The following is a 14,851-nucleotide window of genomic DNA, read 5'->3' as shown; positions in this document are numbered from 1 at the left end:
GTCTCACTGCGGTGGTGGTCTGCCTGCTCCTTCTGATGTTGGACAGCGGAGTCTCACGTGAGCCTTGCTGCACACCTCTCATCCACTGCAGGAGCTTCGGTCTGGCCCGGGGTCCACAGAGCCAGGGCTGGCTGAAAACCCAGAACACACTGGAAGGGAGTCAGCCCGGTGGAGGAGTGACATAACGAATTCTGGGCGTACTCAACCATGGAAGGAATTGGGCCCACTCTCCCTGCCGGTCCTGGCAGTGACTCCTCAGGAACCTCCCCAGCTCCTGGTTCATCCTCTCCACCTGCCTGTTAGACTGAGGCCTATACCCGAAAGTGAGGCTGACTGTGACCCCAAACTTCTCCATAAAGCCTCTCCATACCGTGATGTGAATTCAGGGCCACGGTCGGAGACGATGTCCTCCGGAAGGCCATAATGCCGGAAGACCTGCTGGAATAGTGCCTCAGCGACCTGGAGAGCAGTAGAGAGACCAGAGAGAGGGATGAAACGACATGATTTTGAAAATCTATCCACAACCACTAAAATGGTGGTGAAACCGTCAGAGGAGGGGAGATCAGTGACAAAGTCAATGGATAGATGAGACCATGGACGCTGAGGCACGGGAAACTCTTTCCCTGCTGGAGCGTGCCAGGGGGATTTGGTTTGAGCACATACGGAACAGGAGTTGACGTAGCGAATAACGTCCTGCGCCAAGGTAGGCCACCAATACTTCTCAGAGATAGATTGAGCAGTACGAGAAATACCTGGATGTCCAGCGACGACAGCTGTGTGCGCCCAGGTCAGCAGCCGATCCCTTATCCCCGTGGGAACGTAGATGCGCTCAGGAGGACAGGTAGTGGGTGCGGGCTCCCTCTCCAGAGCTTGGCGTATGTCCACATCTACGTCCCAGACCACAGGGGCTACGACTCGAGAGGAAGGGATTATGGGTGCACTCTGGACAGGACCCTCTCCCGAATCGTAGAGACGGGACATCGGCTTTGGTGTTCTTTGAACCTGGGCAATAGGTCAGCGTGAAGTCAAATCTCGTGAAGGAAAGGGCCCACCTTGCTTGGCGCGGATTCAGCCTCCTCGCTGTCCGTATGTACTCCAGGTTCCGATGGTCGGTGAGGATGACGAATTGGTCCTTGGCGCCCTCCAGCCAGTGTCTCCACTCCTCTAATGCCAACTTCTCAGCCTTGACAAACAGTTGGTTAGCCAGGAGCCGTTCCAGGACTACTCGGATGTGAGCGATGTGATCCTTCAAGGTAGCCGAGTAGACCAGGATGTCGTCAATATACACGACCACCTGTTGTCCAAGCATGTCCCGGAACACCTCGTTGATGAATGCCTGGAACACTGACAGCGCATTGGCTAAGCCAAATGGCATCACCAAGTACTCGTACTGACCAGACATCGTGCTAAAAGCTGTCTTCCATTCATCCCCCTCCCGGATGCGGATGAGATTGTATGCACTCCGCAGTTCCAATTTGGTAAAGAACCGGGCCCCGCGGAGCTGATCGAGGAGATGCCGGCACCAACAGGAGAGGTTAACAGTACTTGGTGGTGATCTCATGGAGTCCTCTGTAATCAATACACGGGCGTAACCCCCATCCTTCTTGGCCACGAAGAAGAAGCCTGCAGACGCAGTAGAAGTGGACATGCGGATTAAACCTTGTTGGAGCGCCTCCTGGATGTACTCCTCCATGGCCTTGGTTCAGCCACCGACAGAGGGTAGATGCTTCTGCGCGGGGGCGCAGAGCCTGCAAGCAGGTTGATGGCACAGTCCAAGGGGCGATGAGGAGGGAGACAGGTGGCACGGGTTTTGGAAATACCTCAGGTCCCGGTATACCTCTGGGATGTTGGGCTGAAGGGCAACCACAGGACTCTCAACCGACGTGAAACCACAGGGGTCGGGAAAGCAGGTCCTCCAGCATTCGGGTGCCCAGTCCGTGATTTTCATCCTCGACCATGAGATGGTGGGGTTATGACGTTGAAGCCAACGGAGGCCGAGGATGATCTTGTGAGCTGGTGCTCTGGTGATGTTCTCAGAAAGTGATGAAGAGGGGATACTCACACCTGCCCCAGGAGGTGGAAGATCATGTGACCGTCCCTCTGCTCTCGTGGATCCCGAGTTGGGACGTACCGGACACTGCTGGAGCTGGTGCCCTCCTTGACCACAATAGAGATGGAGCCCCAGCTGTCTCCATCTGCGTCGCTCTGCGGCAGAGAGGCGTGTGACCCCTACCTCTATGGGTTCAGGCTCTGATCCAAAGTGTTCACTGAGAAGGGAGGGAGAGAAGCGATGAGAGTGCCGTCGCTCCCGAAGTAGATTATCCAGACGGATGGCCATCGCAATGAGTGTGTCCAAGGAAAGGTTGTCGTCTCGACAGGCCAGTGCCGTCTGGACCTCCTCGCGCAGTCCTCTTCTGAATAGCGTACGAAGCGCCTGCTCATTCCATCCGCTGGACGCTGCTACTGTCAGGAAGGTGAGCGCGTACTTGGCAGCAGTCAGGTCCTCCTGCCATAGTTGGAGTAGGTGCTCACCCCCCTCTCTGCCCTCCGGTGGATGATCGAAGATACCACTGAATGATGTCTTCACTATTATTCTACAATGTTAAAAAAAAGTGTAAAAATTAAGAAAGACCCTTGAATGAGTAGGTGTGTCCAAACTTTTGGCTGGTACTGTACGTCCATTCATTTTTTTCAACTGGTACAGGGGGACTTTCACACAACTCTTGTGAGGCCTGAGGGCATCCTAGAACAAAACCGGCATATAAGTATTCGTGAGAGTCTCACCATTCCATAGAGGGGTCATATTCGTGTGTACCCAAACTGTTCGGACACTACAGAAGTTGGCAGATCGGCTGCCTATGTATTCTAACATCTTCAAATTGCTCACTGGAATTTGGTAAGAATGATACATGCTGTTGCATCCGAGTCGCATGTTCTGTTAAGATGAATTACCATAAACTAAACGTGATTTCTGTCATTCTGAGAACCGTGGGTGGACGCCCTAATCAGGTTACGTGACCAATGATAATGGGTCCAGTAAATTTCTAAAATGTTCTAGCGGAATCCCCGGCGTGTGTGGTGTGTGTATGTTTTGCCCACTACCCATTGGCTTCCCCCTCTCCCATTCTGTAGCCAGGGACAAGATGTCCCGTACAGATCAGGATTCTAAGCCACTAGAGAATCTGTTCACATACGTGCAAAGAACACACACCCTGTCTCGCTGTCTTTCACTCACACGCATACACACCCTCTCGTACGCACACACATAGAAAAATGTGGTGCCGGACATTTGACCGGCAGCATTTTAATTTACCGGACACTTGAGAAATCGACCGAACCCATATGCATTGGGTGTGTAACCTGATTAGGGTGTCCACCCGCGGTGCTCAGAATGACAGAAATCTAATTTAGATTATGGTAATAAATCTTAACAGAACATCCAACTCGAGGATGCAACGCCGTGCGTCCTTCTAAAACAAATTCCAGTGAGCAATTTGAAGATGTTAGAATAACTGTCCACATTTACTTTTCCTCAGCCAACAAGACCAGTAACGAACAGCAAAATCAATAGCCTATGTCAATCTACTATCCCCCATAGTAGAAAAGTTAACCTATTCTATTGGTCAGCTTGCCGTTCTGTGTGAAAAAGAAATAGCCAATTCCAAACAGACTCTGGGACAGTTATGGGACGATAGATCCCAAATTCATACAACCAGCACATATAAATGTTACTTTAAAAAACAATGAGGCTTATGCAACAGATCAGAACGTTTAGCTTAACATTTTTATAAACTATTATTTCATCACATTATAAGCGCAGCAATGCGCACACGGCAGTAGGCTACGCGCAAATGTCCTTTCCATAATGCAATTAGCGGGAAAACTCTGTGGTCAAAAGCGCACTGGACATACGAGCGGTTTCATGTGACAGATGGAAAATATCCATCAGACATTTTTTAAGATGGGAGATCTAACCAGCATGGGTTGCTAATATGACTAGGATTGTGCCTTTGGCTGCTGGACAATGAAAGAAAATTTATTTGAAAACCAATAGAACATGAGAGAAAAAGGCTACTGGTTTCAATGGCATTGCAATTGGATTTTGGCTAGGCAACTTTGAAGCAAGGTAAGACATAATATGAAGTAAAAAGTTCAGGTTTCACACAATTAAGTATATGTTTTCAAAATGCATACTGCCTCCAGCTCACACTGTAAATTGAGACCCGCTGAAGCCTGCCTACCGTTGCACTTGAATGGAGAAAGGGAAGCGAGCTTCAATTACCAGTTGAGAAATAAAAATAGTAGCTATTTTTAATCGTGGCCATCAAAACTCCAGCTGCAACAGGAGCTGTAGCAGCAGCTCTCGTGCTGTCTGCCAGATTTTCTGCTTAAACTAGGCTCTGTATCTGTATGCTGTGCATGTGTGATAAATAAGTATCATAACGACTAACGAAAATACACACAGCAATTTAATTCCAGTAAATTATGCAGTTTAAGCATGACCGGTCAAATGTATTTACATCGACTGATATTTTCATCAATAATATGGCTAAAAAGCATTCTTTTGATATGGGATTTTTTTCTCCTCCCGGACAATTGGCCGGCGGCAATTTTATTTATCGGTTTGTCTATTTTTGGGGGCCAAAATCCAGCTATTACTGGCTAACGGAAACCCTGGTACACACCCACACCCACCCACAGCCTCTACTGCATACTGCAGGCCTTCAGCCTTACCTGATCCGCAGCACAGCACAGCACATACATCTCCCAGATATCACACACACACACAGAGAGAGAGAGAGAGAGAGAGACCACCTCACTCTCTCTCTCTCTCTCTCTCGCTCTGCTCTTTGCACTGCACCCCTCTTCCCTACTGGCTTTCAAAACACCCTCTCTTTGCTTGGCAGAGGCCTTCCTATGGTGATGGGCCCCCACCTTGTGCGTGCATACTGTCTCTGCAAAATTGTGTATTTTAGTATGCACATTGCACGGGTCTAAATCCCTAAGAGGATATGCATACACTCATATACAGCATCTCGGAGTCGCCTCTTCACTGTTGACGTTGAGACTGGTGTTTTGCGGGTATTATTTAATGAAGCTGCCAGTTGAGGACCTGTGAGGCGCCTGTTTCTCAAACTAGAGACACTAATGTATTTGTCCTCTTGCTCAGTTGTGCACCGGGGCCTCCCACTCCTCTTTCTATTCTGGTTAGAGCCAGTTTGCACTGTTCTGTGAAGGGAGTAGTACACAGCGTTGTACGAGATCTTCAGTTTCTTGGCAATTTCTCACATGGAATAGCCTTCATTTCTCAGAACAAGAATAGACTGACGAGTTTCAGAAGAAAGTTATTTGTTTCTCGCCATTTTGAGCCTGTAATCGAACCCACAATTGCTGATGCTCCAGATACTCAACTAGTCTCAAGAAGGCCAGTTTTATTGCTGCTTTAATCAGCACAACAGTTTTGAGCTGTGCAAACATAATTGCAAAATAGTTTTCTAATGATCAATTAGCCTTTTAAAATGATAAACTTGGATTAGCAAACACAACGTGCCATTGGAACACAGGACTGATGGTTGCTGATAATGGGCCTCTGTACGCCTATGTAGATATTCCATTAAAAATCAGCCGTTTCCAGCTACAATAGCCATTTACAACATTAACAATGTCTACACTGTATTTCTGATCAATTTGATGTTATTTTAATGCATAAAACAATTGCTTTTCTTTCGAAAACAAGGACATTTCTAAGTGACCCCAAACTTTTGAACGGAAGTGTATATATACACACACACACACACACACACAAACACACACCTGGTTAAGCAGGTTATATAACTTGACCACCGTGTCTCCTGGGGCATGGAAGTGATTGACAGTGCAAGGGTCAGAGGGGAGAGCGAGTGTATGCGATTGTGTGTGTGTGTGTGTGTGTGTGTGTGTGTGTGTGAGAGAGAGAGATGTGTGCCCACTTGCGCAGCAGCAGTATGTGCTCAGCCAGTGTCAGTCTATTGAAGGACACACAGATCTAAACTAAGTCCAGTGACCCCATCACAAACAGACAAACAACTGACGCAGACAGACAGACACAATACTGTGCATCACACACAGAACAAGGCATTGCATCTTATATTCATCTTACATCATATATTAAGTGAGCGGTTGCGGACACTGACTCACAGACTGACAGATGCTAGGGTGACACACAAAAACACTCCAATTAATCTACTTAAAGGCACAGAGGGTGCCTTATCCTTAATGAACCACTAAAGTGAGCAGTCACAGAACCGGACATTGACAGCCCCAGGCAGACAAACACACACTCACGCACAACATTGACTTCTTCATCCAGTGAGCCATCACATTGACTGCCCCAGATAGACACATAGACAGACTGAGATAGGGACCGATATAGAAAGGGAACAGTTTGTAGGCCAGACAGTGGCTGAGGCAGATCATAGCCCCATCTGGCCTCAGAGTTAAAGAGCCTGCAGAGCGGGACAGTCACACACACACACACACTCCCAGAGGCATCATCACATCGATTAGAGCCAGAATGGAGAGATGGTGCAAGGAAATGAATGAAATCGATAGACAAGCAGAGAGAGAGAGAGAGAGAGAGAGAGAGAGAGTGTGTTACAGTAGTTTAGGAAAGGAAATGCTTCCTGTCTGGTTCCATATGATGTCAGTAGTTAGTGGGTGTGTTGCGGTTCGGATTTAGATATAGAACAGTAGAAGAGGATGCACCCACTGACACCGGCCTATTGGTTTGGTGTGTTTTTGCACGTGGTGGGGGGGGTGTATTTTAAGCTTAAGGGTTAGGGTTACAATTAGGGTCAGGGTAGAATTAGGGTAAGGGGTTAAGGTTAGGAGTTAGGGTTAAGGGTTAGGGCAGGGTTTCCCAAACTCGGTCCTCTGGACCTTCAATATCAAATAATATTCACATAATCAACTAATCATCAAGCTTTGATAATTTGAATCAGCTGTGTAGTGTTGGGGCAAAATGTGCACCCCATGGGGTCCTGAGGTCTGAATTTGGGAAATGCTGGGTTAGGGAAAATAGGATTTTGAATGGAAATACATGTTTGGTCCCCACGAGGTTAGAAGAACAAAACGTGTATGTGTGTGTGTTTAGTATGCTCTTATGTGCCATCCATATTTACCCAGTCACTGTGTCCTCAATGTGTGTGTGTTGGTGTGCCAATGTGTGGGTTTGTGCCCACACGAATACTTGCCTGTGAGCGCTTCTACACCAATGTGTGTGTGCCAATGTGTGCCCTGTCTCCTCCGGTCTCCCTGGGCCCATTGGGCTGATTGTTTGTGTGGCTCTCTCAGGCTGAGCTGCACTAGCTGCTGCTGTTAGCTGTCACCGTCTGTGCCAGGACGCTAAATATAGACTGCACCAGGAAGAGAAAGAAGGGGGGGTGGGGGGCACCAAAAATATAGAGGAGGCACTTTTTTTCATGGACAATTAGAGCGCAGGGCTGGGAAATTTAGGAAAAGGAACAAAGGAGTCCTTTCTCTCAATCAGTCACCATTCAACGTCACTGTTTTGGTTGATTTGATGTTTCCGTCATGCGGCCCGCCCACCCACAACGTTTCCTCGTATTTACACTGGCCTTTAATGATGATGTTAATTACATGATTATTATTATAGACCTACAGTACATACTCGTCACGTGTGAATGCTAGTTACCCCTAATAAAGGGTAATCGACCAACGGAGAGGAAGACGTATGAGAGTTGTGTTATGGTATGCATTTTCAGGCCTTTTCCTCTCCGTAGTGTAAATATCCATCAGTCCGTCAGTACGACCTTTGAAGGCGTTATCAATCGTACAAGAGGTTCCATAACAAAAGACAAGTTTGTGTGTGAATGTGGAGCTCTCAACGGCTCCATGTTATTGAAATAATGAGGACATTTTCTTAATGACATACTTGCTTTAGTTGCATAATATGACAGGAAAAGTGTAAATTGACCTAAAACAATACATGCGCACACACACACACACACACACACACACACACACACACACACACACACACACACACACACACACACACACACACACACACACCCTGCAGCAGTGGTTGCCCTCTCTTTCCCCTTCTTTCTCTCTCTCTCTCTGTCTCGCTCTCTCTCTCTCTCTCTCTCTCTCTCTCTCTCTCTCTCTCTCTCTCTCTCTCTCTCTCTCTCTCTCTCTCTCTCTCTCTCTCTCTCTCTGTGTGCGGTCTCACTCACCTCCGTTCTATTACTCAGTTGAACTTCACTGTATATGTAATTAAAGAACACAATGTTCCCCTGTGGATAATCAGACATAGATATCTTATTGTAGATATGCAAACAATGTTGGTGATAAGGTGTGGTAGTCAGTAGATAAATGTAGTAATATTTGGTTAATCTTCATATCATATGCTATTGTTTACTGTTCTTCTAACCTGACCATTTCCTCTCTGTTTTCAGAATGCTGATGTCTTTGCCCTCACCTTGGAATTATGGGAAATTGTGACAGCCAATGGGAAGAGAGTGGGGTTGCACTGGTCACGCCCCTGAAGCACTTTGGAAGGACTGATGGAAAACCTAAATTATTTTGCTTTCAGTTTATTGGTTGTGATGACCAATGGGGATGCGTGCCAATGATATTCTGAAAACCTATTGGTTGCTCTTAGCCTGAGAAGGGAGGACTTCAGAGAAGAGTATAAAGACTGACTGCTGACTGGGAGCCAATTATATTTTTCGATGATCAGCTTAAATGGAAACACAATTAACCAATCAAAAATAAGGATTTAATCTAATGATGATGGCTGAATATACAAAGTGTAATAACAAAATATATAGAAATATATATCTGCTCAAAAGTGCCTCATTTTTTGATTGTAGCCATTTTACAAAGAACTTCAACCTAGCATTGACTTAAGGAAGTGAAGAAGCTTCAGTATTTGTGCTTGTTTTGAAGTAGAATATGTTGTGGCAGGTGTAAGAATAATATGAAAATGATGATGATGATGGTGATAATAATAATACCAATTTGCTTGCCTTACTATCTATCTGTCTGTCTGTGTCTCTTTCAAAATCTCTCTCTCTCTTTCAAAATCTCTCTCTTTCTTTCAAAATCTCTCTCTCTTTCAAAATCTCTCTCTCTCTTTCAAAATCTCTCTCTCTTTCAAAATCTCTCTCTCTCTCTCTCTGCCCACACCAGTTCATCCAAGATTGCAGTTATTCCATATCACATACCAACACGCCCACATACTATACAATAAGACACTCATCCTTCACCGTGAATACTGTCTCTGGCTCTGGACAATATGTATTTAACACACAAAGACAGACACTTGGCACTTGTTGCAGGTAAAGACAGGGGCTCTGTTCCAATATCCACATTAACACACCACTTGGAATGAAGTGATGCATTGTGGAATGCATGCATTCTGAGTGGTGTAAATGAGCTATGTTGGAACATAGCCATCCAAAATAGGGGAGAGTGGGGTAAAATGAGCTCAACCACTCAACATACCCCAATCTCCTCTACCTAGGTTGGTCAGATTATTATAGCATTGTGCTAGGTAGACGGTAAATCCCTCAACATTGTGCTAGCTAAGTGCTAAATGGCTAGTTTTGCTGATCACAGCTCAGATATAGGTACGACATTATTATCCTACGCAATCCAATTATCAGATAAAACGTTAGCATCTATTAGCTCAAGACAGTTGCAGATCTTTTCATCCCCATTGTTGCAGGAGCCTGTTAAGCGATAGGATGGTAGAGTATAGTGTCCATAGAGATAAAGGAGGCGCTAACGTTATCTGTGCTAACAATAGCCCTTGCTAAAGTCGTCTTAGCTAACGTCTGGATTTGATAACATGGGCCTCGCTAGCTGTGGGGAATGTGCTAACTTTAGCCTAGTTAGCAAAGTATTGGGTTAAGGGACATAGATGGCCACAACCCTCCTTTCTGTTTTTCATTCTCCCTCTTTCTCTGTCTCTCTTTTTGGCTCTTACTTTAAACTCTTTCTGCTATGCATCAGCACTAAAGTGCCTGTCTGTCTGTCAGTCTGGCTGTCGCTTTCTTCCCCTTTAGCACTATCAGGGCTATCCTCTCAAAATATATATATAGTCTATTTTTATGTCTATTTGTCTCTTAGCGTATGTACAATATTGTGTAACCTCAAGGTACCCTTCCCTTATTGAGGTTTCAAATATGATGTTCAAGGATGTAGTGACCCATGAAATGACTTGACCAATGGCCCCTGACTTCATCATGTGTTTGTATTGGGTTGGTACTGAGGACCTCGTCTATGGATGGCCGTATTAGTGCCAAAATAAAAATACGCTGTGACTCTTTCAAACAATACATTAAAAAGCTACAGTAGCAACTTTGAGCTAATACAATGAGCTTTTTCTCGGTTGTTAAATGCTATTATAACCTCGCCTGCTCTCTTGTTGTTTTCTTTACCACTGTAAAAACTAAAAAAACCTGTTTTGGATGTTTTTGAGACATCTTGCCTCATAGTTTGCCTCTGGGACACTTATGAAAGAAAGGGGTGGGCGGAAGCACTTATGAAATTGTACTTCATGAACAATACTTACCGTAAGTTGCCAATATGAGCAATCACAGAAAGAGAAAAAGAGGGGGAAAAACACCCTTTAAACAGAACGACATTTCTCTGTCCGTTTCACTACCACCAAATTTGTATATGGGCTGTCTGCCTTAAGCGCTTCCTCCTCATTTGAGTCACATGACTTTCGGTAGCATAACAAAGCGGCTTTATTGCTACCAGATTGGGATCTGTGGTCAGGACAATTGGCCAAAATGGTTTCTAATGCAGGTGGGGTTAGGAAAGTAGTTGGACTCTAACCTCACTGTGCCGGGTTTGTTTCTGTTCACTGCATGGCACAAAGAGGCAGCGACACGCACACACATTAAACACAAACAGTGTTTTGGAAATGTTATATTTTTCTCATAATGACTCATCAATCTTCCAAACTAAAGCAAGATCCTAGGTACCAGTAATATGGGGGAAAACACACAAAAACAAACTTAGTGCAGGAGTTCACTCTGAAATCAAAGTTATGTTCCAAGTTGGCCTCAAAAGTGGACAATGGCCATGAACTCAGTCACTGTTGAGGTCTAGATGACAAACTTGAATTTTGGAGTGAAGTGTCACTTTAATTCTTAGAGAAGCAAGGTACTTGGAGGCTAGAGTGTCATGTCTCCATTTAACATACCTACAGTGGCGACCCGTCTATCAGGGCAGGTGGGGCAGAGCCCCACCTGTTTTGCATGTTATTTTGGCATTAATACATGTCACATCAGTTTGCAAACAATGTAAAAAAATAAAATCATAAAAATCTTTTAGTTAATAAAGCTGCATACAAACTCTTTTCTATTTTTTGCCTTCTTGAGTAAGGCAGCTCCAAAATGCAGGTATTTCAGCCTAGCTCAGTGCTTTCTGTGGTGGTGGGGCAGCCAGCGGAAAATACAGAGTGTAGGGGTTGGTAATGTTCTCTAGTTGCGCCGTGATTGGCTCAGTGTTCTGTCACTCATGGGGACACTACGTCACTGCATAATTTACAGGGAGAGCTCGAAAATTTAAGCCCCTTGGGTGCTGCCATAGATTTACATTAGACGTGCCCATCCAAGAAGGCTCAAAGTCATTGGCCACAGAAACAATTATGTCAGATCACGTTATATCTACCGTAGCTTTGATTGGACTGATCATGTCAACATCATACTTTCAAAATCTTAGCTAGCAAGCTAGACAAGCAGTCATCATCATGAATCAAGTTGACAATCTACTGTTGTAGAGAAAGTTGACAAAGCCTGTTGTAGAGAAATGTCATCATCGGATATTGTAAGAGCTTTCATTGTCTGCTTATATGCCCCCTTTTATTTATCCTACAGTTCTGACTTGGTGTACAGGGAGAATACTGTAAGAACGGCCCATGTTCTGAATTCTGTCGCTGTACATTTCAAAGTGCTGAACAAATAGTTACATTGATTACGTCCGTCTTAGCTCACTCATTGTCTTATCCGCTCATCGTTCCCTTATGCCATAGTTTGTACATCTCAATTGTCAGTAGAAACCACATTTGTTTAAGCAAGTCAGCCATATCAGCTATGTTTTTTAAAAAGGCAGTAAATGAGGCTGAATGAACTGTTTCGCTGCCAGACAAGGCTCCGCTGATAGCCAGGTGTAGCAGTGGTAAGGATTCACTCCATGGTGCTGAAAAGAAAGCTCTGCTGTTGGGACAGCTTTATGTAGGCCCTAACTGTTTGTGGGCACTGTTTGTCACCATCATAGTGCAATTAATGTATTGTTTAGTGTTGTGTTGTGTTGTGTTGTGTTGTGTAGTGGCTTTGCTGGCATGCATTTAAAACAATTTTTTTGAGTTTGCCCCACCAAGATTGACATGCTAAAATCGCCACTGCATACCTACCACCCCCCTGTTCCAAACGGAGAGCCGTGTTGTGTTAATATGAAATTAATTGATGGTGATAATGATGTGTCATGAAGTTGAATGTGTCAGCTAAGTTGCTGTTCTCCATCACGATAGGGGGTTCTAGGTGTTCTACGGAGGAGGGGAGGAAGGGAAAAGGTCGTTTGGGGTTCTAGATGTTCTACAGAGGAGGGGAGGAAGGGAAAGGGCAGTGTCGGGTTCTAGATGTTCTACGGAGGAGGGGAGGAAGGGAAAAGGCAGTTTGGGGTTCTAGATGTTCTACAGAGGAGGGGAGGAAGGGAAAGGGCAGTTTGGGGTTCTAGATGTTCTACGGAGGAGGGGAGGAAGGGAAAAGGCAGTTTGGGGTTCTAGATGTTCTACGGAGGAGGGGAGGAAGGGAAAAGGCAGTTTTACAGTGTTTCTTTCTTTCTCTTATTTTCTTTGAGGGATAATTCTGAATGAGAAATTGATGATATTTGCCTGTGATGTTAGACAATTTCACTTTTGTGCTTGAGAGAAAAAAAACTAAACTGCAAAAAAGGCAAACAAAGAAATGTGCCGTTTGTTTTTATTCTGGAGATAAAGTTGGAATTGTCCTTTTATCAAAATCTCATAAAAAGAAGAGTTGTCTGGATGGATGTCTGTGGGGAGGGACAGATTGAGACAAAAGGAAAACATAAAGACTGATAAGCAAAGTGACAGGCACAGACAGTTGTACAGGCTCAGGCAGGAGGTGATATTTGCATACTGTACTATAGTGACAGACACACACACACACACACACACACACACTCTTACACACACACACAGTCAAACTCATTAAGGTTTTAACAACCATAACTCAGATATTCTGATGACATATAAAATTATTCTGTTTAATGATTTAATTACTGTACACACAAAGCCATTGAATTATATTAGTCATCATCTCTCAGTCATAAGAATGACTAAAATGTAATAAGATCAATGTGACTCTGTAGTGGCAAGATGCCAACAGGGTTTATCACGCATCTGACTGGAATGATGACCAACTGCTTTTGTGTGCGTGTGTGTGTGTGTGTAATGCTCTCTCTCAGTCTCTTTCACTTGCATATAAATTAATTTCATTGGGCATTAAGATAAGTCAGTGAAACATCACAGTACAGTTGAGAAATATATGGCAAGTAGAAATCCAATATGGATGGTGTTAAGAGATAGATTGGAGGGGTTGAATGGAGCTGAAGGTTGGGACTAATAACAACAAAATAACTAATGTAAAACATACTGTGTCCATAATAAGTATATAGGTTGAGAACTTTTGTGAAAGAGCACCGTTTGGGGATATGGCATGTAGAGGCAAACCAGATGGACATCATGAAAATGATTGGAGAGGTTGAGGGTAGAGGAAGTTCAGGAGTAAAAACAAACAAAAATATAATTATTGTAAAATTGACTTATTATTGTATTTATATGTATTTATATGTGTATGTATGTACAGTAAGGGAAAAAAGTATTTGATCTCCTGCTGATTTTGTACGTTTGCCCACTGACAAAGAAATGATCAGTCTATAATTTTAATGGTAGGTTTATTTGAACAGTGAGAGACAGAATAACAACAAATAAATCCAGAAAAACGCATGTCAAAAATGTTATAAATTGATTTGCATTTTAATGAGGGAAATAAGTATTTGACCCCCTCTCAATCAGAAAGATTTCTGGCTCCCAGGTGTCTTTTATACAGGTAACGAGCTGAGATTAGAGCACACTCTTAAAGGGAGTGCTCCTAATCTCAGTTTGTTACCTGTTTAAAAGACACCTGTCCACAGAAGCAATCAATCAATCAGATTTCAAACTCTCCACCATGGCCAAGACCAAAGAGCTCTCCAAGGATGTCAGGGACAAGATTGTAGACCTACACAAGGCTGGAATGGGTTACAAGACCATCGCCAAGCAGCTTGGTGAGAAGGTGACAACAGTTGGTGCGATTATTCGCAAATGGAAGCAACACAAAAGAACTGTCAATCTCCATCGGCCTGGGGCTCCATGCAAGATCTCACCTCGTGGAGTTGCAATGATCATGAGAACGGTGAGGAATCAGCCCAGAACTACACTGGAGGATCTTGTCAATGATCTCAAGGCAGCTGGGACCATAGTCACCAAGAAAACAATTGGTAACACACTACGCCGTGAAGGACTGAAATTCTGCAGCACCCGCAAGGTCCCCCTGCTCAAGAAAGCACATATACAGGCCCGTCTGAAGTTTGCCAATGAACATCTGAATGATTCAGAGGAGAACTGGGTGAAAGTGTTGTGGTCAGATGAGACCAAAATCGAGCTCTTTGGCATCAACTCAACTCGCCGTGTTTGGAGGAGGAGGAATGCTGCCTATGACCCCAAGAAGACCATCCCCACCGTCAAACATGGAGGGAAAAATCTTGG

At 44.5% G+C, this 14,851-nt stretch overlaps 1 protein-coding gene across 2 annotated transcripts in view; it reads left to right on the top strand.

The window, feature by feature from the left end:
• The window catches only part of LOC311132942 (insulin receptor substrate 1-B-like), a 70,709-nt gene extending 60,287 nt beyond the window's left edge, over nt 1-10,422 (top strand). For both annotated transcript variants that reach the window (XM_084166334.1, XM_084166332.1), the window contains one exon: nt 8,460-10,422. In XM_084166334.1, coding sequence (XP_084022460.1) covers nt 8,460-8,467 — 8 coding nt within the window. In that variant the 3' untranslated portion in view covers nt 8,468-10,422. The remainder of the gene's footprint in view (nt 1-8,459) is intronic.
• Nucleotides 10,423-14,851: the final 4,429 nt, after the last annotated feature.

This window comes from Coregonus lavaretus (assembly GCF_964263955.1).
Source record: "Coregonus lavaretus genome assembly, chromosome: 7".
Lineage (NCBI taxonomy): Eukaryota > Metazoa > Chordata > Actinopteri > Salmoniformes > Salmonidae > Coregonus > Coregonus lavaretus.
The sequence above is the reverse complement of the archived record's forward strand: the minus strand, read 5'-3'. Positions and strand labels throughout refer to the sequence as shown.